General features: G+C 35.1%; 1 protein-coding gene across 1 annotated transcript in view; it reads left to right on the forward strand.

Annotated features, from left to right (window-relative positions):
• The window catches only part of MMP16 (matrix metallopeptidase 16), a 184,897-nt gene that overhangs the window by 146,582 nt on the left and 13,883 nt on the right, over positions 1 to 24,432 (forward strand). The window contains exon 7 of the mRNA XM_064442461.1: positions 16,432 to 16,570. Coding sequence (XP_064298531.1) covers positions 16,432 to 16,570 — 139 coding nt within the window. The remainder of the gene's footprint in view (positions 1 to 16,431; positions 16,571 to 24,432) is intronic.

A 24,432-nucleotide genomic window follows, 5' to 3' on the forward strand; every position in this document is an offset into this window, starting at 1 on the left:
TTAAACATGACTCAACAAATTCTTGCTTCTGATTTAATTTTGATCTAATACATACTGAAAAATGTGAGACTAAGTATTTGTAAATCATAGGCCAAAATTCCAAGATTTAGTCATTCTTGAGAAATTATTTTTTTGGTTGGTTTCGTTTTGGTTTTTGGTTTTATTTTGTTCTGTTTTTTTAATTACAGTAGAATTGGGGGAATCTGAAGATCTCTGTTACTCTTTTTATGCAAAAAGAGAGAGTGAGTCAAATTTTTGTATATGCTTAGGAAGGGACTTCTAACAGTACTGAATAAAAGATAGAATTATGGCTTTTTCTTGATCCCCCCAAAATAATCCACAGGATCCTTCAACAAATGATAGCACATTTATATGGTGCTACTTAAATATTTAGAATTGCTGTTTTTCTTAGTCATTCTTTTTTTCTCCCCGTATGTCAAGAGGTTGTTCTGAAATCTAGTTGACCATTAACTTAATTGTGCTTTCGATCAGAACAAGTTTTACATACTACCAAATGCAAGAAATACAGAACAATTATAGCTCTGTATAGCACTACTAAATAAGTGAAAGACATTAAAAATACAGATAAACAAATGCATGCGAAAGACTTTGATGTGGCAGATTTACTTCTTACGAATAAGTCTAGCCTAGACAGAATCTCAATGAGGAAAATACATGCACATAAACCCTCAGTGGGCATAATGACTTGAGTAAGGACTAACGATGTGAATTAAAGTTTAAAGATCAAATCTTGATTTTTTTCCCCTCACTGTTACAATATTTGCTTGCAACAGTCAGAGAATCCCGTGACCCTATTAATTTTTTGCATGTTATTTTACTACAACAAAAATTACTAAAAAAAGCTTTGACTGAATACAAGGGTACAAAAGGTGTTTAATTTTGTAGAACTTGCCTGTTTTCAGAGACTCAGTGTTTGAGTGAACTGATTAAAAATATTTCATTGGCAAGAGAATAGACAAAAGCATTATTACAAAAAATAATTGCAAAAACTCACAACAAGGAATAATCTAAAATTACATGGAGGCATATCTTCAACTTTCTACCACCAGGAAATGTTATCTTGTAATATTAACAATACATTTTAATTGGGGCTACATCCTAATGGAACCAAAGAGAGTAATTGCAGAAACACTTCAAGCACAAGGCTTAATTAAAATTTCTTGTTATACAAAATTGTGGCCTTTCAACTAATTTAGGTAAACATTTGGGGAAACAATTGGAATGGCTTGTAATGTAAGCTTTTTCAAGCAGTGGTATTGATCAGTCTTGGAAATATTTGCTTAATCTTGATTTACAGCTAAAGCTTTATATTCCAGAAGTATTTGTGTACTTTTAATTTATTTGTTTCTTTTTTTATTCCTCTTTCATGGGGTTGAGGGTCCACAATGCAGAAGTGTAACAGGCATTTAAATGAAAAGAAACTAATTTCATTTTTTCCTCTGAATTAGTAGTTTCCTATGCAAAACTCTGCATTACTAAAGAGTTGAGGTCTTAAATAACTTAGAACAACATCCATGTTTATTTTTTCAACAAATCAGTGAAATGCTATTCACACTATTGAAAATGTATTGAAAAATATCAAAAAGTTGTAATATTTATTTAAATCTTCTATTTTATTCATTTTATAAGATATAGCTTGAATATTTTTTTAAGTGTTGCCTTCCTTGCCTACTGAGTGAAAACTTGGCTCAGTTGAAAGTAATGGGAAAAAATTCCACTGACTGTGACAGACTCAAGATTTCACTTGGAATTAACTACCTTTGACATGATAGGGAGAATACCTATTTTGAGTAATACATATTAGGTAAAGTAACACAAGAAACAGGAGATTAGCTTGTAATACCAAGCACATGAAAAAAAAACCTGTTTTCCTATACAAAATCAAATTTTATTATACTGCTTGTTCGGTCTATAAATCAAAATCAGACAGGGCTCATTTTAATTAATGATCTGACATATCTGTCCAGTGAGAATATCTTCACTTAGGAGAATAGACTGTATTAGGTCAAAGGTTATACTTGATCATGACAGAGTTTAACCATTTCCCATTTCCCTAGCAGTTCACCAGTGTTTCTTCTTAATCTTATAACAATGGACCTTTTGCTGATGTTTTGGATTGATGTCTGGACAGCCCTTTATAACACCCACAGTCATTTACTGCTTCAAATAGGACATTCCCAGGTTATCTGTAATCAGATCTAATGTACAATATTACATATTCACTGTTAGAAATTCCTTCGCTTTCCTAATGATCTAATCCCTATATCTGAATGACAGAAAGTGAGCAGGGATATCTGAATATCAACCATTTTCATATTTGCGTTGTCATGACAGATGTCACTGTTGGTTGCTCTTTGCTGGACATGCCTTAATGGCCCATTTTTCTCTTTGGCCATGCTGTCTACCTCAAAGCTGAGTCACTCCCAAGAATATTGCTGTTCACCCACTGATTACAGTGGGAACGTCTACAGTCTTTTTCTAATCCTGCCATTTCCATGGAGGAAAGGATTTACTTAGCCTTGCCCCATGCTACTCAAAGCTAGATTTGGCACCCAGATTTTTAAATTTCTGTTGTCAACACAATTTCATAGATAACAAGCATTAAACTCAGATCAAACAGCATATATTAGCATCTTAGCTTGCAGCATCTTGGATCCAAAATAATCCCATACAGTCACTTATAGATTTTCTTACGTCATGTCTTCCCCTATGTTGATATGTTATCACCTTATCAGAGTTTAATGCTTAATTCATACTCTAAACAACAGGAAAGATTGAGTTATCAGCAACATATATGCAACTCGTTGTATATTTTTAAAATCTGAATTTGGTTATGCCCTGGTATGCACATCTTGCTCTTTACAATGACTTGTGTGTACTTTTTTAAGCCATTTGATGATTTACAAACAGCCTTTTATTAGTCCACTACCTAAATGTTTAGGTAGCTAGTTCTTTAGTTTCAATCGATCTCAGAATACTTGTCTCCTCAATTGCACAATTACAATAGCTAGATTTTGTGGCAAAAGATTGGGATATTTTGGCCTTCAGAGTATTGCATTTGTTGACTTCCATGGCTGCTGAGGGTAATACAGGAACAAAAAAGGAAGCTTAACAGAAATAGATACTTATTCGCATTTAGAAAGGTTGGCATGTATAAAATTAAATGCATTCTTACATTGTTTACAAGCGTCTGGTTCCTTTTGCAAAGAAACCACCACTCTGACCTGAATAGCCACATGTTTTCCACTTTGTGATTTCAGAAATCTTATACTTAGGTATGCCAAGCCATGCAGTTTTGAAGGCTGATATACATCTTTTCACATCTGCTCATTACAGGTATGCATATATAGGCAGAGGTGGTGTGGCCAGTATGAAATCAGTAGGGTAGGTCCTCTTCCATTTCCCCTACAGAGAGTATGTAAAAGGACTGGGATATGCTTTTGAGAGCCCTAGCCTGGTTAGAGCAGCTTCAGTCTCCTGTTTATGCATGGATTGTCCTAAACTACTGCAAGCAGGAAGAAATACTTAAATTAGTCACTGTTTCCTGCTCCCACCTGTGGTTCTGACATGAGTCATCAGGTCACTACACCCTTTTTTGGTCTCCTCAGAGGATCCATGCAATGCGCAGTGTGGGGAAGGCAGGGAGACACGGTAAGTGGTAGGATGAGCACATACTGCATCTGCACTTAGGATCACATCGAATTGCATCTGAATTGCAAAACCATGAGATTTGGCTTCAGTGATTATGAATCTACAAAGGAGGGACATGATTATTTTAGGTCTTCAGAGAGGTAACAGATGTCAGTGTGAGATTTACCAACACAGTTGTTTTCATGTGTTGTATTTACGTATGTGTGTATGACACATACATTGTGGTTTCCATCACCTCATGCTATGTCCTCACCCACTGACATCCATCTTTCCCTACAACTTGTAGAATAGCTGTTCTATTAGGAACATTTTGCACAATTTCCATTTTTTGAATTTTTTTTCCTCTTACTTTCTTGTGAATGCTTTCCTATTATTAGTCATAGAATCATCATTGAATCATAGAATGGCTTGGGTTGTAAGGGACCTTCAAAGATCACCTAGTCCAACCCTCCTGCCATAGGCAGGACATACATATTTGCACGGAAAGAAACACAGTTGTGTTTGAATTTATGGGTATGACAGAAATAAGAAAAGACAGGTGATACATTGATAAGTCATATAAATATCATAAATACATCAGATTTCATTCTAGAATAAAAGAATCACTGACTAAAGGGAATGAAAACTGTATTGCATCTAGGAAAAATATTCAGAGTACTAATTTCTGTGTTCCTACAATATCAAGAATAAGTTTTTGATAGGTGGTTTTGGCTAATCTTGGTGGATATGGTTTGTTACTCCCCCATCTTCACAAGCTTTTGGCCAACAAGAGTGAGTGATAATAACTCATATTTTATTTCCACAGTGAAAAGAGACTTAGAAGCTTCCTGTAGATGGAAATTATGCTAAATGATCTCCTAGACATGCCATAGTTCACAAGCCACAGTCTTATTCATGTAGGTGAACATTATTTTTTACTGAGTGAATTGTTCTTTGTTCGATTTGGAGTTTTCCAGTCTTCTTGGTTTGCCAGTGTTAGCTAGATGGGTTAAAGAAACTAGGAACAAGTATTTGTGGCTTTGGCTTAATCATAATTTCTCTGTTTGACTTCTTTCAGTGTTTTCTCCACCTTCACATAGAAATTTTGATGAAGCAGGTCATACCTTCTCTTGGATTCTCAGTACCTTTTGGTTATGTAGGCCCACAGCCTCTATTCCATGCTGATTTAACCCCTATGTTTTGTGGGTAAAAATAAAGAAAGGGAATTGAGTCTGGCCTTCTTCATTTTCAGGGAGTGCCCGAGTCATTACAGAGAGCCCGATAACTCAGACATATTTGTAGTAGTTGTTAAAATAGTCTGCTCACCCCTCAGGCAGATGGTGAAGCATCGTATTACAAGTGATAAGGGTGGACAAGTAGAGAAAACACAATTATTCTGATTTCATTAGAATGGTTGGTCTGTTTTGCCTGGACAAAGATAAGTCTGTCCTGTACCATTTTCGTGGAGTCAACAATTTCAGACTGAGAGAAATAGAGTATAATTTGGGGGGTGGGGTGGGGGGGGAGCAGGGGAAGTTACAGAAAAAAACTTAGGCACACAAACCCAAATACTCCATATTCTCTTCTCGTGGCCGTAGACAAAGAGCAAAGTTAAATTGCAAACAACTGTGGAAAATTAATCCTTAATTTTTCTATAGGATCCTAGGTGGTACACTTTGTCTTCTCCAGGAAGGAGTTTTCTGTTCTAAAGGTCTAAAGTGCTATTGTTGGTAAAGCTATATAGCATAGTGCTAGGGAATACAATGCAGCTGGGAAAAGAATCTTGAAAATACTTTTATGCTGATATCCTGTCTATTTCTAGGGAATTCCACGTTTTCAAATCCTCTTGACAATTTTACTAAAGGGAAAAAGGTAGTCCAAGGTTCTTGATATTCTTTATTTTACTGAATCAGTACCAAGCCTGTTTCCTTAAAAAACCAATAAATTAAAAAAAAATAATGGCCTCTTTTGGAATTTTTTAAGCCTAAGATCTATTTTTAAGAGCTGTTTTTCTTTGTGTGTGTGTATGTCATACATTCAATATTCAAGGAAGCACAAAGACTATTTGGATATACTAATAGTCAACCAAATAGATGTCCAGAACCATTTCTGCACAACAAATGACCAAACTGCATGGGGTACTTGGCTGAATATTTTGTTATATTTTGTTTACGAAGAGATAATGTAAGCTCACAGTATTGTGCACTTTTTTTTTCATATTTGCCTTGTAATATGCAAGATATTTAGCAAAATATTAACATAAATACCAAAAACAAACTTCACAGTTATATTCTAAAAATATTAATAGCTCTGTATTCCTTTCATGTTGATGATTTTAGACAAAATAACACCTCTTTGAAATAGCTGAACAATTGATATTGTCTTCTAAAAGATAAAAATGTAGCACGAAAGAGTGATTTGCAGAATCTAGTCTAAATATGAAAGGGTGTTTTTCAAAGCCTGTTGAAGAGCTGCAGAATTCTTGTATAGTTTGTTGTCAGGCATTCAATATTACTCTTTGTGTATTGGAAATAAAATCAGTAATTCCTCAGATCTGCTACTGAACATGAAAGTGTTTTGAATATTAAAAAAAGCCATGAGTGGGGAGCAATGCTTTTGCCCTTTCTTAAATATATTACCGCAGAGGCAGCAGCATCTTGTCTGAGGGCCTCAGTTTGTCCTGAGGTGAGTCCAGTGGAACCAGCTGAAAACACCTGGAACCATCTTTGTCCGGCACGGGGCAGCCTCAGCCTCCCCTCACAGATGCCACCCTGCAGCCCCCCGCAGCACCTCGGCACTGACACCCAATACAAATGGCCAAAGTGTGCAGTAGAGGAAGAGTGAAAGAAGGAAGCTTATAGAGAAAAGAAGACATTAAAAGATAAAATAAAGGATGATAAACTCTGCATTGTGGACCTACCACTGTGCAGCACTAGAAGTGGAGGAACTGGGATGCAGCTGGTAGTAATTTATTAAAGTTACAACAGAAAGTCAGGAGAGGTTTCAGAGGGATTACCAGTGTTTTGCGTAATTGACCACACTTTAGAATTTGGTGTTAAATGTAAAGGAGGTACCTTTGCTCCAGCTTCAGTCATAGTTCCTCTTGTTACATCCTGTTGTTCTGGTGATGCGTAAACCAGAATCGGGCTTTGGATGAGCAAGAGTGCACATTACAATTTTCTTGTATATAATGCCCATGGAGGAGACTGTTCAGCAGTTTATAAATGAGGATGAAAAAAAGAGGTTTCTCTTGTGAAGAAAGTCAGAGTGTGTATGGAACACCATAGCCCTTTGACTCCTTTGGAAAAAGAAATGGTATTTTTCATATTTTCCCTAATATTTGAAACCTAATTCTGGATTCCTATAGCTTTTTCTTTTTTTTTAAAGCATAGCTATAGATTTCAGCATGAGCAATGAAAACCAGTTTTGCACATATCTGAACTGAGCAAAAGAAGCTATTCAGGTCAATAGTTAGGACTATTGAAGCCAAGAAGGTAGGTTTTAACATATAAAGAGCCATTTTTGACCTTGAATAAATTAGTTGACATTACTTTACTTTGTCAGTTACACAGAAAAACAGATAAGAACAGATACTAGGAAAAAAAATGTGCTACTCTTTAGCAAAGATTTCCTAGATAAAATCACTAGATAATTTAGCCGCTTGAAAATGTATTTATACCAGTGAACTTTTCATGTCAGTGGCTTAGCTGAAGACAGACACTTTGAAGTGGGCTCACTGTAGTACTTCACATAAACAACAAATGGGTAAATTTACTGGTTTTTCACTTGCTCCTACTCTGAGTCACAGCAGTTCTTTTGGAGATGGGTAGCATTAATATATTGTTAAGAAAAAGAATAAGATCATAACAAACAATGGCTTTAATTTGTCTGGAGCTGTGCTTCAGTGTCTGATTAGATGCCAGTAATAAATGGTAATTAGCAGTGGTTAATATATTGCATCAAGGAAGTACATTCCTTGCTTGGGAATGTAAGGAATCAACAGAACTAGCAATAACATTTGGTGATGTTTCTGCATCCTTTTGTTTTGAATCCAGTGAGTTGGTCTCATCTCCCATAAGGAGATGATCAGGAGGTTCAGGACCTCAACATAGGAGGTGCTGAGGTTTTCCTGAGCGGTGTTAAATGCTCTGACTTCTCACAGTGGTTCTCAGACCACATTTGTACCATATTATAACCATGCTGTTGTCTCAAACACATTAGGAAAGATGTATTGTTTCTAGAAGTTCAAATAAGTAATCTTCAATGCATTACGCATTCATCTGTTAATGAACGGATAACAGTCCTTTGTAGTTTTAAAGGAGCTTTGTTCGTTCTTAATGTGAATCAGCTTAATAATAAACTGAACTGAAGTATTATATGTGCATATAGAATAGCCTATTTAGTTAATTGTTTCCTAAAACGAGCTAGATTGGTAGCATCCATTTAACGTCTGATTCCACTCTCACTAAAGCCAATTGCTTTCTACTGTGGAATTAAGGAACTGAAGTAGGACTAATCTATAAATTTCCTTGCAAAATCTATACTGAGAAAAATGAAAAACAGAAAATAAAAATAATTTCAGCAATCATTCTCATAGCTACATTGTGCTAATATTTTTTCTACATTTTAATTCTCCTGATCTGCAACTTCTTTTTTCTGCTCCATGAAAATTATTTCATAGAAAGTTGCTCAAAAGCATCTTATTCTTTTTTTCCCTCTTCTGTGCAGTGGTGTCCTTTTGAGTAAAATACTATGAATTCCAAATTTGGAATATTGAAAATTGATGTTATTAAAGAAAGAGTGGGATTCCCCAAATGAGTAGAAACTACACCTTTAATTCAACATGCTGCAAGCCCAGTATTGCCACCATCGAGATCCCCTGGTGAAATTCACCTGAACTGATGAAGTAGATGTGAAAAAGTGCCTTTTGAGATTAGATCAAAATTTTTGAAAGGATATTCCTGATTTATTTTGACTTAGATACAATAAATATACCTAGCATTTTCCAATTCAGGAAGTTTCTTAATATTCCCGTAAAGGTGTGTAAGTAAGGGAACTTCATTTTTTCCAGGATCACAGTCTTGAAATATAGTCTGCAGGTTCTGTCCTCTGATAAGTTTCTCTGTACATAACTGGAACTCTTCTTTCTCTGTAAAAGAGTAATTTAAAGTTACTAAACAGCTTAGTATATTATTTACTGCTGCCTTTTTTTTTCTGTTCGCAACACTCGGGAAAAAATTATAAGGATGCTAATTTGTCTGAATGTTTCAGTCTGCTGCTCCTGCTTTGCATAGCTGCTGGGTATGTTTAATCTTCCATTGAGAAAGGCTTGCTTTTGCACATGGTCAGAGGTAGCTAATGGGAGAAGACATGACCCAGTGTGAAACACTGGTGTGTTTTGTCATTAATATTAAGCTACAGTATTAACTGGAATCAGCATTTGATTAACATTGATATATGGCAGAAGTATTTTATTTCCTTTTTTTTTTAAAGTAAATAGGCCAAGCAGTGATCCTGTAGAATCTAGTCACAGTAAAACTTCTCTCTCTAACATCTGTAGATATTAAATTTCTCAGTTTTGCATCTCATTCCATCCTTTGGTGGAGGAATACCCTTAACAGCACTATATATATGCTTCAACATCAACTTGGAGGCTTAGTGTTGACTGAGAAATTCGCACAGAAATATTTGCTGTACAATGCAAGGGTATTTCACAAATTACTGGGGGTTTCACACACATTTTTATAATCATATTCAAAATATTATAATTTGGAGTTGTGATTTGTCCTTGTTTTTTACCTATCCCACTGTCTGCCTTAAATCTTTTCCTGCCTTGTGGACCTACAGTGCATTTTAAGATTCCTTGTAAAACCAGCACAAAACCTAATTGCTGCTAAATTCAGCTTAATCTTCATCTCCAAGTAGTTACAAAAGTTACCACTTGAAAGTTTTCCAAACTTTTCTTCTTTCTAGCTCTTTGTAGATTTTTTAGAATGACTGTCACATTAGGCAGTATTTCTGGTTTCAGCGGGTATGATTTGGACCTCTGAGTCAGTGTCACGTTATTACAGAATGGCAGATCGAGTTCATTAGATATAAAATAAAGGGCAGAGCTCTACAGATTTTGTAGCAAATTAATGTTTTATTGTTGGCAATGGTTGTTGGTCCAGAGATGCAGGAGAAAATGAGGTGCTGGGAGAAGAAAGCTCCAGTAATTTTGCACTGAAAACTCTACTAGTTTGTATATTATGGATTAATTGAAATATCTGGATATTGTTTTTAATTCTCCTACCCATCAGCTGAGTCCCTTAAGGAATCTGAAAGATGTTTAAGGTGAGAATAAATCCTGAAATTGAAAATAATCATTCATAGGAATACAGATTTAAACATTCATTTGAAAAAAATGAGATGGCAGCAATGCTTACCAGCATCAAATAGAAATAAATAAAAGGAAATTTATAAACTTTTTTAATTTAGAAACTTTGCTAAAAGAGTTCATAGAATCAAATATGAAGAACAAGTTAACACAGTAATCACTAAAAAACTGAAATCAATTTATTGTAAGATTAGGAGGAGACTGTGTCTAACAATAAAGTATCAAAATTATGCATTATAAGCCAGATACACTCTTCCATTCAAGATTCTCCAAGCTGCTAATAAAGAATTGCTTTTATGAGGAATATATTTGCTATGATCATAAACAACGTACTATATTTTAGTCCCTTCATCCAATCAGTAGGTTACATATGCACAGGAGAAAATACCTAGAGCATTTACTGGCAATGCAGAATGATTTATGTATAATCTCTGTTCAGCTTGTTTTCTCTAAAAAGCTTTATTGTCTTTTTTTTTTTCTCAGAAGTATGCTATCTTCTAAATAAAACAAATTTCATAACACTCAATTTGAGTGACTTCTGCTTCTTCATCCTACTATTACTTTTTATCCATAATAGTGTTTCTGGAACCGCTTACAGTCTCTCTTTACTCAATGCCTATTTTCTGATTCTTGGATATATTACTTTTCAATTCAGTTTTGATTTTTTTGTTTGTTTGTTTCAGTTCTGCTTTTTGAACTGGGAATAATTATCCAAGTTTAATTTGCTTAATGTATCTATAGCCATAATATTTAATGATCCATTATTACGCAAGATCCCAGCTGCACAGGAGTGATTCATATATGTGGAGCTATTGGATAACTACAGGTGCTTACAAAAAGGCATTTGCTAGCCAGCAAGGAAAGGCACTAAAAGCTATGCATTCAATGTATGTGTTTGCTAGGCTGGGAATTGGAGTGCATGTGACAAGTCATGTGTTCAACCTCTCTGCAGGAGTTAATGTGTTTTGGGGAAATAAAATAATTAGAAGTATATTTAACCAATATAGTGAGAAAGACTAACAGTTTTTCAATACACAGTATTTCTCAAAAGAGACAAAATTGTGTTTATTCAGTATAACCAAATATACTGAGATGTGCTTTGTCAGAGAAATTGTTTCAAGCTATTCATTTCAAATATCAAAGAGCTTTCTTAAAGTGAATACACTTTCTCTTGGACTATGCCTCTTTCAAATTTCAGTACTAACTGAACTATGTTGAAAACACATTTTCAGTAATTGTACCTGTTTATCAAAATGCAGATGATCAAATTGCTGGTAGATGTAACTTTGTTTAAGATAAATTAAGTACATTTAGCTATATGTGCTGAAATGATCTGTTCTTCCATGAGCAGAGCCTATCCTATCTGATACTTCAGAAAGATCCTTGGCACGCATTACAGCCATATGCTAGAGTTTCTTAACTTGAGTTCCAGAGTTTGAACTCTGGCAGTCTGAAACCATTGAGTCCAGTATGTTCATAGGAAAGTCAGCCAGGAAAATTAAATTTACATAAACAAATTATTCGGTCAACCTCTGCCAACACCTACCTTGCCCAATCTTGTAAATGATGCAAACTTCCAGTTCAACACTCCAACATTTCCAGATATTTGCTGATTCTTTTGGTCTGGCTATATCTAAAAATACATTTATTGGCAAATCAAGTTCCTGCTCTGTCTGTTTAAATAAGACCATAGAAATACTAAAATTATATATATGATTTCCAAATTTTAGTTCTGTGGGAACCTGAAGGGTCTCTACTGATGAGCAATACCCCATTGTTCATGATTATTGTGATGGCACATAAATCTACTAAAAATAGAGCAGGAAAATAAGGATTATAAGGATTCCATCAACAGAAGGGCGAGCATGGTATGTTATGTTCACAATTATGCTTCAGAATGGAATATTTAGACATTAAAGACAGTAGCACAGAAAGATCTTATTTCAAGCCGCAGATCCTTTATCCTTAATATTGGCCAGATGTGTTACAGTATAGAAAGGTTTCCTGAAAACAAGCAGAAGGATTTAGTCTACTAGGTGGTTTAATATGAAGTAACAAAGGTCTTGGATTAGATCTTGCATTCAAAGTGAGGGCTACTGTTCTTGGTGATAAAGAAAAAGAAATAAAATGAATGGAAGCTGAACACCAGTGAGCAGCTGTGACTGTTGCTGATTGCTTATGGCTATTCGCACTGTGGGTTGTTACATTGACATTCACATTTCTGCAGATAGCTGTGGATGCTCTAAGTTTGCGTGTGTTTAGGAAAAAGTCCAAAGGAGTAAAAGTCCATCAAGTGCTATTAATCACAAAATTATCGCCTTTTGTTCAGCAGGTCCCTGAACCACAAGTGATGGGTGACTGGGAGAGTGTATCAGAAAGGTGTCATTGCATGTTCCCTTTGTTTTTGTTAGAATAGAATAGAATAGAATAGAATAGAATAGAATAGAATAGAATAGAATAGAATAGAATAGAATAGAATAGAATAGAATAGAATAGAATAGAATAGAAATTTCAGTGGGAAGGGACCTACAACAATCATCTAGTCGAACTGCCTGACCACATTGGGGCTGAAGTCTTACCTGTTAATTTGCTAGTAATTCCACTAGAGATAGGATATGGGCCTAGATGAACCATGACAAAAAGTAGAGAATGGACAGGACTTATCTTGCTTGCATTCAGATACCCACTTTGTACTTTGCAGAGATCTAAACAGGAGCCAGGTTTCTAGATTGCCTTTATAATCAGCGTACAGAGGTAAACAACCAAGTGAAGCTTACCATAGAATGTTTCTGTGAAGAACCTTCATTGTGCCACGTTTGGTGATTCATTTCTAAACAGATTTTTACACTGTAGTCATATAAATCTGGTCAAATTAATCCTACTTATGTAAATTAGTGAACACTAATCTAGTAGTATTAGTACAGAAGTAGTAGTCTCATTTCTTTATAGAATTTGGGAAGTAACAAGGTCATATTAAAAAAAGAAAAGACCCTGAAGATTCGTGATTTTTCATGATACCATTTTAGATACCATTTCTGTTCTAACTATCTCTAAAATTACTATAGGATAGAGTGGGGATCTTCTATAGTCATTCTCAGGTGAAAAGGCCTGTGCCCATCCAGGATGGACATGTATAAACAGTAACACCCTGCTGAATTAATTTCTTGTCAGATACCTTGAATTATTTCTTGCATATTATTGACATTACCATACATATATTTAAAAACGAATTCCTGTGACTATGCTGCATGAATCAAAAATTCCAGCTTTGCCAGAATATATTATTGTGAAGATTTTTATGGTGGTATAGCAGGGTTTATTGGTGTGCAAAGGAATTTGAACAAAAAATAAATAAGAATAATCTCACTATGGTGCTGTAAATTGCTAATTTTAAATATGAAATACTCAATTTGATATACAACGCAATAGCAAATCTGAAGAATATAATTTTATTGGTCTTGTTATCAAAATTAATTAAGGCAAATATATTCCACATATCACTAAGGCTGAAACATAACTCACTCTCAAGAAGAGGATCTTTGTTGACTTGTTGATTTTACAGTTTTTGTTGCACTGTGAAATCTGTGTTTGTTACAGCATTAGTTTCTTTCAAGAATGCATGTTTAGTGTCTTTACTGAGGTCATTCCACTGGGACACTGATATTATACCAGAAATCACCGTGATGGCATAGTACTAGCCAATCAGCAGTACAGTACTGCCCAACCAATATGACTGCTTGCTACTCTGGCCACAACTATCTTAAAACTGGGAAGTTTGTGAACTATTGAATACAGACATGTCTATTTAAAGTTTGGGGTTTTATTGTTTTGTTTTGTTTTTTTTTTTAAAAGTCAATGGAATTGATTGCATATTTAACAACGTAGTTTAAGTCTGATCAAAGGAAGATTATTCCTGTGATTAGAACTACAGAATTCATTCTCTTGTAACACATTAATGTGATTTGTAAGATCTGCTTTGGTGTAGCAGCTGAAAGTTGAGGTTCGTTAGCCAACCTAGAATGTTACAAGCTTTGTCTATAGCACTTAATGTCCAGATTTTCTGGACTATGTGCGTTGTATTGGGAAAGTCCTGAAAGCCTGAACATTTCATTTACTACCTTTGTTCAGTGAAGTGATTACGTGTGTACTTATGTCCTTTTGTACTCAGCTAAGTAGTGGGCCTTTGTTCAGCTTTAAAGATCTTGCTTAAATAGCTTGTTCAGCTTCTTGATCAATGTCCTTCTGAATTGGTGGACGTTTTATGAGAGCTGGATATGTTCCTTCCTGCAACTAAACATTATTTTCTAACATGTGCTTTTGCAACCACATTCAGACAAATAAAAAGTGTTATCTCTATCTTGGGGTGAAGAAAGACGAGACTGGAATATTCCATTGTACTGAAGATAGTAACAGATATCACAAAGACTGCAGTTTTAAATCACTGCAGCTTGCTATTTGTTTGTCTTTTTTCTTTTTAAACTTTAATAACTGATCTCTGAGATACAGCCTGGCTTTTGAGGGTTTTATAGAAATTTGGGGAGGACAAAGAACTGTTTGGCCTGTTGAGACTTATCATCACATCATTCCTTCCTAAGACATTCCTAGATTGATGATGCCTAAAAATTCTGACCTGAAAATCCATTTCAAGCATTTATTACTATTTCAATGAAAGAGTACTTCCAAATGTATGCTTTGAGGATATTCCCCCTATTTTTAATTTTTCAAAGCCTCTTTTCTAATCTACATGCTATAATAAAAAATAACAGAGGTTGACATTACCTGTTCCAGCATTCAGAACACATGCTTCAGTTAGGCATTCCTAAATACTTGTATCTCTAAGTTGTATTCCCCCACTGCTTGTCAGTTCTCTTACTGGAATTTAGTCAATTAATGCTAAAAAATTGCCTTGCTGACCTTCCTTAAATGCTATAATACATCTTACAATAAAAAAAAATGAAAGCTGAAAATAGGAATCTAATCAGATGACAAGAGTACACCTGTGTTACACTAGCAATGAAATAGCTAGACATCAAAAAATGTGAGGGATTTTAGTAGTATTATTTCCAGACAGTTGCAACTTTTCAATATGATCTTTTTCAGGTTGTGTAAGCTATTTGATTTTTTTTTTATATTAAAGTTCTCAGAAATCTGGGACTCAAAACAGCTCTTTCTATTTTAGACTCATTTATGCACATGATTAAGATGCATTTTTGTATATATATTGAGCTTTTTTGTATTTGTATGGCTAATACTTTTTGTGGAGATTTATAAATTGTTGAGTCATTGGAAAGATGAACAATTAAAGAGTGCTGTGATCTCAGGTTTGGAAAGATGATGAATACAGTTCATCATAAGCCTGCTCCTGGAAAGTATTAATCTTCTCTCTAAGCTGAGCCAGTTCACATAAGAGCACAGATCTCTTTTGCTTGGCAAGTTGACTAATAAAGAAAGAAGGCTCAACTGCCCTGTAGAACTGTGACAGATACGGGGTTTGTTTTATATAATATTAATGCTGTAAAAATGTGCAAAAATGTGTAAAAAGTTAAATACTTGCTTACCCCATCCTTCATCTCTAAACATTGGATGAACTGGAACTGTTTTTATAAGAGCTGAAGAGGTACAGCAACAACATCTTTATCAACACTCACCCAATGTGTCACATACTCATTTCTCAGCTTGAACATTCCTCATTCCTCAACAAAGCAACTGCCGTATGATTCTCACTTAACGCAATAGCATACCCCACAGGGAGAAGCAATTTTAAATGGCAACAAGCTAAGAGAGATTTACCAGGATGCTGGATTTAACACCTATATGTGGCTGCAATATTAACTGTTGTATTTAATATTACACAGAAAGACTGCTAATCTTCACTACAGCAGAGCTGTCATCAAAGTGTAGTTCTTATCAGGCTGGTGTAGTAATGTTACAGCTGTATCTATCAACCTTTCACTGTTAGCAGCCACTACAATAAAATGGCTTGCCAAATTAGTTGATCTTCAAAGCCTGTCTGTAGTCCCTTTATTTTAAGCTTGCACGTATGCATACAGTTCGGTATAAAAGCACTTGCAGCCAGTCCACAAATTTTAAGTTGGGTCCCTTACAGGAATGATGTTGAGAAAGTTACACTGTCTCATACAGCACGCTGTATGTTCTGCCAAAGGCTTTCTACACCAAACTGTGTAGTTCACATGGGTAGCTTGTTCCCACCTCAGGGAACAACTAGCTCTGACACATCTGTAATGTGTGGCTGTGACACAAATGCAAACACAAATATGGTTATGCAAATAGCGAAAGGTCATGCTCTAAAAATTCTGGGATAGGCTGTTCAGTATTTTCAGGACAGCAACTGAACATATTTAAGTGCCTCAAAGCATAGTAAGAGACATATATTTGGTTTCCAGGATCAGTGGTTTTGGCGAGTCAGAAACAACAGGGTGATGGATGGATACCCCATGCAGATTACCTACTTCTGGAGGGGACTGCCTCCCAGCATTGATGCAGTTTATGAAAACAGTGAGGGGAATTTTGTCTTCTTTAAAGGTAAGAAAAGAAGAAAAGTAAGATTTTGTGTAATACTTTCAGCTGTGATGGTTTCATGGAACATATCTTGCTTATTTTTACTAATGATTTGTAAATCGTGTTGCAAATTGGTAGCTACATGAAAGTATATGAGTTACGTTTTCTCATTTTGGCAACTGCAGCTTTCATTTATTATTATCCTTCAGAGTATCAGATCACTTGCTCTTACATATTCAGTAAAAATTTAGAAGTATAAATAAGAGACATAACAATGCAGTGGTCTACTATGAAATCCTTTTTGAAAAATGTGGATTAGGAAGCAAGAAAGAACACAGCTCCTTTTTTTTTTTTTTTTGTGGTTCTCTGCTCTTCTTCCATTTTACAAATGAAATTTGTGTATATTTAAATGGCACCCGTGCTACATATATGCCACTGTACTGCACTTATTTCATCTGAGAACTGGGATGTTAGGGGTATCAGATGGGAAAAATAAATATCTTTTTCATAGATGTGTATCTAGTATTTTTAAAGAACCATAAACTCCAGAAAACATGTTGTGTGGATTGAACTGTTGCTAATCATTCTTCTCAAAGTTCCACCCCAGGCGTCAGCCATTCTTCAAAATTAAAGTTCTTGAACATGCACCTAGTTTAGATTCAATGAGAAGATTACCCTATATGTTAAATAAATACCCATTTAGCAACAAAAGACTAAAAGCCATGTAAAGTGTGTTTTATAAGATGATGATTTGGAGAAGAAAGAAAAAATTGAGTAGATATGTGAAAAATTATTCAGCTACTTAATGTTGTGAGTGATTCACTTGTTAACTCATTACAGAAAAGTATAATTTTTTTAAAGTTATATAAAAAATTAATTTTTACAAGTGGAATCGTTAAAAGGGAGATAATATTTCATTCACTATGGAAACATTATGATCTTGGGAATGCTAAATGGAAAATGTTTAATAACATGAAGAACCACTGCATAACAGTACAATGAATATGAAGTTTATGTTTTACTAATAGGGATCAAGCTTAGTCTTATACGTGCTTTCTTCTCCTTCCCAGTGATCTCAAAATACGTTTTTATCACTATTTAACTCTTCACCCAAATACTGACTCCTGTTAGGTCTTAGAGGAATAGGTTGGTTCAGTAGTGTCTAGGTTATAGATAACAAAAAACAGAAGGAGGAGAGGAACTTCTGTGTTTTCTACCTGGGAAATTAAATGATCAGGATTAATTAAAGCAAGCAGAAGCAGCAGGACAGTGCTTTTAGATTTCAGAATATTGTGTTCTTTTCCTTTCTCACCATCCCCAGCTTATGCTTTCTGATTTCAAACCAGTTAGCTTTGTGCTTTCTAGCTGATATCATATGATACTTGGATTTTCTGTTGCAGGTATTTTTCCACCTGCTTTCTTTTCAAAGTTCTGTCCATTATTTTTCCAGTGACATTTGTATTGTCCCTTTGTTTTCCAAAGTCAAAAGTCCTCATACTTCCATATGCAATTTTTCTGAATTTTTGCTTCTCTGCCACTTCCTCTTCATGATTTCCAATATCTACCTGATGGTGCTTGTCTATCAGTGTAATTCAAGTTTTCCCACTGCCACAAAATCAATCGGTCCAGCTGAATCTTTTGTATGTGTGTCCTTAAAAATTCCTCTTAACCAAAGATCTCAGATTCCTTGTGGAACACAATTGCAGAAGCCTATATAGACTGTAGGTAACGGTCATTGTCTCATTTCTTCCATTCTGTCACAAAATTCTTCCTGAGAGAAGAGTATATATCTTCCTCCTAAAGGTGCTAGAAATAGAGAAGCTGATTGTTGCTAAGATGATGAGCAAGTAGAACATCTTATCCAGGTAGTGTGCTTTACCGATCTAAAACTGGTCAAACCAAGTAAGTTCTAGAAGGAGATTTATAGGAGAAGGAGATTTATATTAAATCTGGCATACAGATATGTTCACAAAGCACATATCTAAGCCAACATTTATGTCCATTGTTCAGAGAAGAACAGAAAAGGTGGAGTGAGTGCCACCGTAGAGCTTGGACTGGAATAATGTCACTATGTACTCCTCCCAGAAAACATTTTCCAGATCACTTCATTTTAAGTCTGGTCAGTTCTTCACAGCAGCAAAGTGTGGGTTTTGAGTGAAGACAGCTTTTACTTGCAGATATTAAAATAAAGTCTCCAAAACTTCTTCTCAAGATACCAGTAACATCCAATGTCCTGTAAGGTATAGAGTCTTGAATTCCTGGTGTGTGCTGGAGAAACAGGTCAGTGTGTAAACAACCTCCCTTCAGAACAGACACTGCTTCTTCTGCAGATGCTCAAAGGAAAGTTCCAGACAGACCTTCCATCTCCATTGCTCTCTTTCACTCACTTTGGAGGCTTTTTTACTGGTGTGAAACAGGGCCTCCTGTGACTGACTTCTGCTTTCATACTTGTGGAGCAATATGTCTACTCTCTGAGGAAGGTGAAGAAAGGAGTAAGCCAATTTACTCAGCTGCAATTGCTAGTGAGTAATTGCCACCTTGCTTCTCCTTACAAGCCTACAATGTCATAAGTTCACAATAAACAATATTCTGTTAGGCCTGTGACACTTTTAAGATGCAGTCAAGATAGGCCTTGTGAACCATCCTCGTTTGAAATGTTTGAAATATATAAATACACAAATCTCATTTATTTTCAATAATCTATGATCTATTTGATTTGTTTCAATACTTCTCTTTCAGGACAGCAAACATCAAATTTAAAACAGATGATTTAAGTTATAAAACCAGTTTAGATCTTTATTATTATTATTTTTTAATTAACATTAGATTTTCCCTCCTTCTGTGTATACAGTTGGATTCATGATACTAGTATACTACTTCTTTACAGTAATAGATATATGGATTAGTAAAAGTATAAAAGTATTTTAAAACTAACTTTTTTAAAAATAGGAACTATGTTGTAAAATATTAGCCATATACAAATGATCTAAGGTGGCAGCTCAGGCTGGGACAATTATTTATGAAACTTTGAAACATCTTTATAGCATATGTTTTTGCTATGAAAAATATAGTTATTCTTAACTTCTGCTAATATAATCTGTCACTATATCTGTACCTATTTGACATTACTGTCCTGAGAATACTTGAGGATTCTGCCTGTGAGATCATGCATAATGTGTTAGATGCCTATAGCAAATCAAGCTGAATCAAGTTCAAGACTATTGGATCAAGTGTCTTCTTTGGTTTTGAAATTTCATTGGTTTAGATTTTCTTTTTTTTATTTTACCACTTTAACTTTTATTTCTTTTTTTTTTTAATTAATATTTATTTACAGAAGGAAAGACAATTGTAAAATTCCAGTACTGTGTAGTGTAAAGTGATGCTTGGTCATTTTGGGTGGCTTAAGATAGTTGGCTTGCCTCCTTGTGCCTCATAATGCTCATAAAGTACATAGCAATCTGGTGGATGACTGCTTATAAAAAGCAGATGTTTACATTCTTGTTATTATTCACTGCTGGTGTCCATGCTGAATTATAATAAGAAGATGGCATCAGAAAGATACTTTTTTTAAAAAAAATTATTTTAATGAGGAAATGTGACTAGTAAAATTTATTCTGTGTACCTGTGGGAATTTTTATGGTGCTAAAAATGAAATTGTCAAGCCATCTGCACTGTTGAATGTTACGGTAAACCAAATGCAGCAATAGAAAGGCTGCTGTAAAACTCACACTACCAGTGCCACCATCATAACTTTCAACTGCGCTTATTCTACTACTTGACAGTTTTATTTTGAAAAACGGATTTACTATAGTGCCAGATCATGGAGCAGAGAAATGACAGACACTTAATGTGGGAAACAGAGAATGAGAAAAAAGGAAGCATTAATAATAATTTGAGGATACTAGTAAGAAGACACTTGATCCTGTCTTGAAATACGAAAATTAAGAGCAAGGATGACTGCAGAAAAAAAACCCCTTCAGAATTAGGTATTAAAATTTGAACTGGTTTCAGTTGAATATAATTCCAAAAAGGTTTGAAAATTTGTTTCATCACTGTAACACTTACAGTGATTATATGCTATATCCCACACAGGTCTTGCACTACACACATATCATAACTGCATATAACATGAACAAAAACTTGGTTGCTGACATCCCAGGAGCACAACTATTTAGTATACTGATTCTACAAAGGAAGAACTACAGTTGCTAAAACCTGCATAATTGTTTGCAGTACTCAGTAGGCTGAAAATCTGGAGTTAAATATTCAATATTTTAAGTGAAGCATAGCAATACAGATACCCTTTATTTCCAGTTATTTTTTTAGAACGTCAAAGATAGATGTTGAGACACTTCAAATAATTGCAGTCACAGTTCATCCTTCTCAATTGTTACCCTACAGTGATGGTATTTAACAAAGCATTATTGCAAAAAGTAAGACATTTTGACTTTTTTATCACTTGCTTCATTCTCAGCTTGTGACCTTACCATTCTGCTTGTTATTATATTAGATCTTACATTGGGGAATAAAAGCAGAGAGATGAAACATTCTGAAGGTTGGCCAGACTTCATGAAACATGTGGTGCTTTCTTCTCTGTCAGAATAACAAACCCAGCAACGAGACCTTAAAAACTTTGTAAAATAAATCAGTGGTGATTTCTGCCAAGGGCATAGGTTAGGGCTCTGAACAGTCATTAGTTATCTATATGAAGGATCAAACTATAACTATTGATATAGTTCTTTATTTCCATTATAATTACAATTAATGAAGTATATTGACTATTTACTAGTGGAAGTGGAATATAAGCTAAATGAAAACATACTGACTTAAGCATTCATTTTTAATACATTTTAAGATACATAAATATAAGTTAGAAGTAAAAGGAGCTAATTTTCATCACAGTCAGGCATCTTTTGCACTGATTTTCAGCTTTACCTCCTCCTAATATTTGGTTCTGGGTTTGAAAGCTTCTCATTTTTTCTGACTTTCTGGAAATCCTCCAACAGCCACCTACTTTCCTCCAGCTGAGGGACAGAAGCTAAACAGAAAAAAACTCCAAACCAACAAAACCAACAAAAAACACCTAAAAATCCCTGAAAGAAAGAACTAAAAAAAAAAAAAAACCAAAGTGAAAACTGTCAGCCAGCTGAAACATTTGGATTTCTTACATACAGTCCTTCCCACTAACAACCAACACAGTTGTAGCAGACTAAACATGTCTTCCAAAGCAAATGTTAAGTACAATTCCCTCTAGTTAGAATCAATAGAAGTCTTGCCTACATATGTTAGAGCTGTCAATGTCCTACTGTCTCCATAAAATACAGTTAAATTTACCTTTTCTCTATTTACCCAGAAATAATTTCTTTCTTAGTAAGAAATTAGGTGAAGAATAATTTGTTTCTTAAACCTCACGTTTCCACAACTACGCTTTCCTTCTACTTCAGTATATCTGAATATGCAACAAATACCTGGCTCAGTGGTGCTGTCACTTATAACGGTGTGTGCTCAACCCTTGTTTATTTTGGTATGACCTGATCTTGTTAATAGCTAAATTTGGCTCATTGGGTATGGCTGATAATGATGTATTCCTAACAATTGCTGTTACTTGTATTCCTTGTGAGGCACAGAGAAAGGTAATGGCATTACATACATCACAGCATATGCCTTTCAATGCTGTGCAACAGCTGTCATTTTGAATGATCTTCTGAAACAGAAATGAGCTGGCTCGGTATCATTCACTGGATGCCATCTGTTGTTCACACCAGAAGTACCAACTAGTAAGGTCCAAAATGCATGACTTTTCTTATTGTTGCATTTGAAACTGCCATTACCATCTGAAGTCTTCTGTGTCTGGTCATGTGAATACGCAAAAGGATACACCACATGGGAGGAGGGACAGCAAATGGCTGAAGACGCTCATCTCTGTCATGATCAAACCCTATAGGTGAATTTTATAAGGAATTTCAGTAAAGGTAAATGTCAGGTTAGCACAGACCTTAATCCCAGGTCAACACAGACCTCAGCTTTCCATGACTTCATAGGTCTCTGGGTCTCTATTATTTTCAATACACCAAATGGCTCTGTACATACTCAGTCTTTGAACCCTTTCTTCCTTCAACTGGTAGGAGGGAGAAGATGGTTCTGTTAAGCAAACTGTAGAGTCTGTGCTTGGAAGTGGGTGACAGGCAGCTGTAAAGGTGGTGCTGAAAAATTTGCTTTGGAAACCCAGTATGGGAGGGACTGAAACTATATCCCCTCTCCTAATTAAAACTGATAAAATGAAAAATATACTTTAAATCACTACAATACAAACAGGGAGTTTAAAATACCCTCCCTTTAAACAAACATTTAGTAGTACTGAGGGACAGTTAAAACATAAAAACAACTGCAGAACAGCTCTCCGGATTTTCCGTCTTCGTGATTCTGGCCAACACATGATCCTAGATCTTTGGGGTAATATTATATTTTCTTTTAAATTATTTATACAGCATAGTGCCTTAAGCTCCTAAGTGTGTGTAACAGCCTACCTAGCCTTACAGGTAAGTACAATGTTTAATATGAACAGCCATGATTTTACTGCTTAGGATCTCTTTCCAAACGTGTTTGAGCAAAATATATTTTCAGACTTTTCCCCCTATATTTCAAATATCATCATCATAAATAACAGTGAGTAGATCAAAGTGAAGTATCCAGTAGGCCATTCTAATATATATGTTCATGGATCTTCTCTGGACCTTCCTGTGATGTAACTCAGGACGGTCTACATGATGTGAAAGAGTACCTTCTCCTTCAGTGTTACTATTACTAAAAATAGCAATGGCTTTTGGAAACACAGATGAAGTTAGTGCTTTGAAGATAAAATAAACACATGGTTCCTACACAATGGAGCCCATAGTCTAGCTCAGAAAGAGTGTCCTGTGGCCTAGATGACATAATGCAAAGAGAAGACAGGCTCAAAGCAAGCTTTTCAGATAAGTATAAAAATGCAAATTATGCTCCCTTTTCCCTATTTCTGTGGGACATTTGAGGATCTTTATTCCCTTTTTTCAGCCAAAGCTGTCTGTGTTTGAAAGGGAAGTCTCTATTAAAAACACACAGGTGAGAAGTGTATTTGGAAGAACTAGAAGAAAGCAAAAATATAAAAAGGAGAAGATAGTTGCAAGAATAGAACAAGAGGCACAGTACGTTGAGAAGACCCTAGTAAAGGGTCTGGAGAACAACACAATTATTTGGAAAAGTGTTAAATGAAAGGCTTAATATGATGATGATAAACCAGGTGAGATAACACCAGCTAGAGTCATACAACTATCTTGTATTATCAGTATGTAATAAGTCAGTTGGTGGTTTTAAATGTGACATCATCCACAACCAAAGGTTAAATCTTACTGCCCCTGGTACTATAGGCAACCTCCCATTAATTTCAGAAACACAAAGTATTTACCTGTGGGACTTAAGAACCTCAGTTTGCTGTCTTTAGGCCACGCTAAAGAAAATGTGATTAAAAAAAAATTCTATGGTAATTTCAGAAATAATGTGCACTTCCTTCGTAAGTAAATTTCCTGGGTAGAAGGAAAGTACAGAGTAACAAAAGTATACAGTCTCTGTGAGGATAGGAATTTGTATTTTTTAATTTATTTATATGTTTTCTTACCTCATTTTGTCTTAAAACTCACTCTTCTTTCCTCACAAAACAGAAATCTGTTGTGTAAAATTGCTGTAAATGTATTACATTATCAACCACAGAGCCTCTTGAGAGAACTTCATTTTCATTCTGGGTTTGATCCCTATATAGTTGGTATCAAAATATTCTGTGGGCTTACTGAATGAAAGGTACTTTATAAATGCAAGGTATCTGTAAGGCATATTTAATTTTGCATTACCTGCAG

Source organism: Phalacrocorax carbo, chromosome 2, assembly GCF_963921805.1.
Source record: "Phalacrocorax carbo chromosome 2, bPhaCar2.1, whole genome shotgun sequence".
NCBI lineage: Eukaryota > Metazoa > Chordata > Aves > Suliformes > Phalacrocoracidae > Phalacrocorax > Phalacrocorax carbo.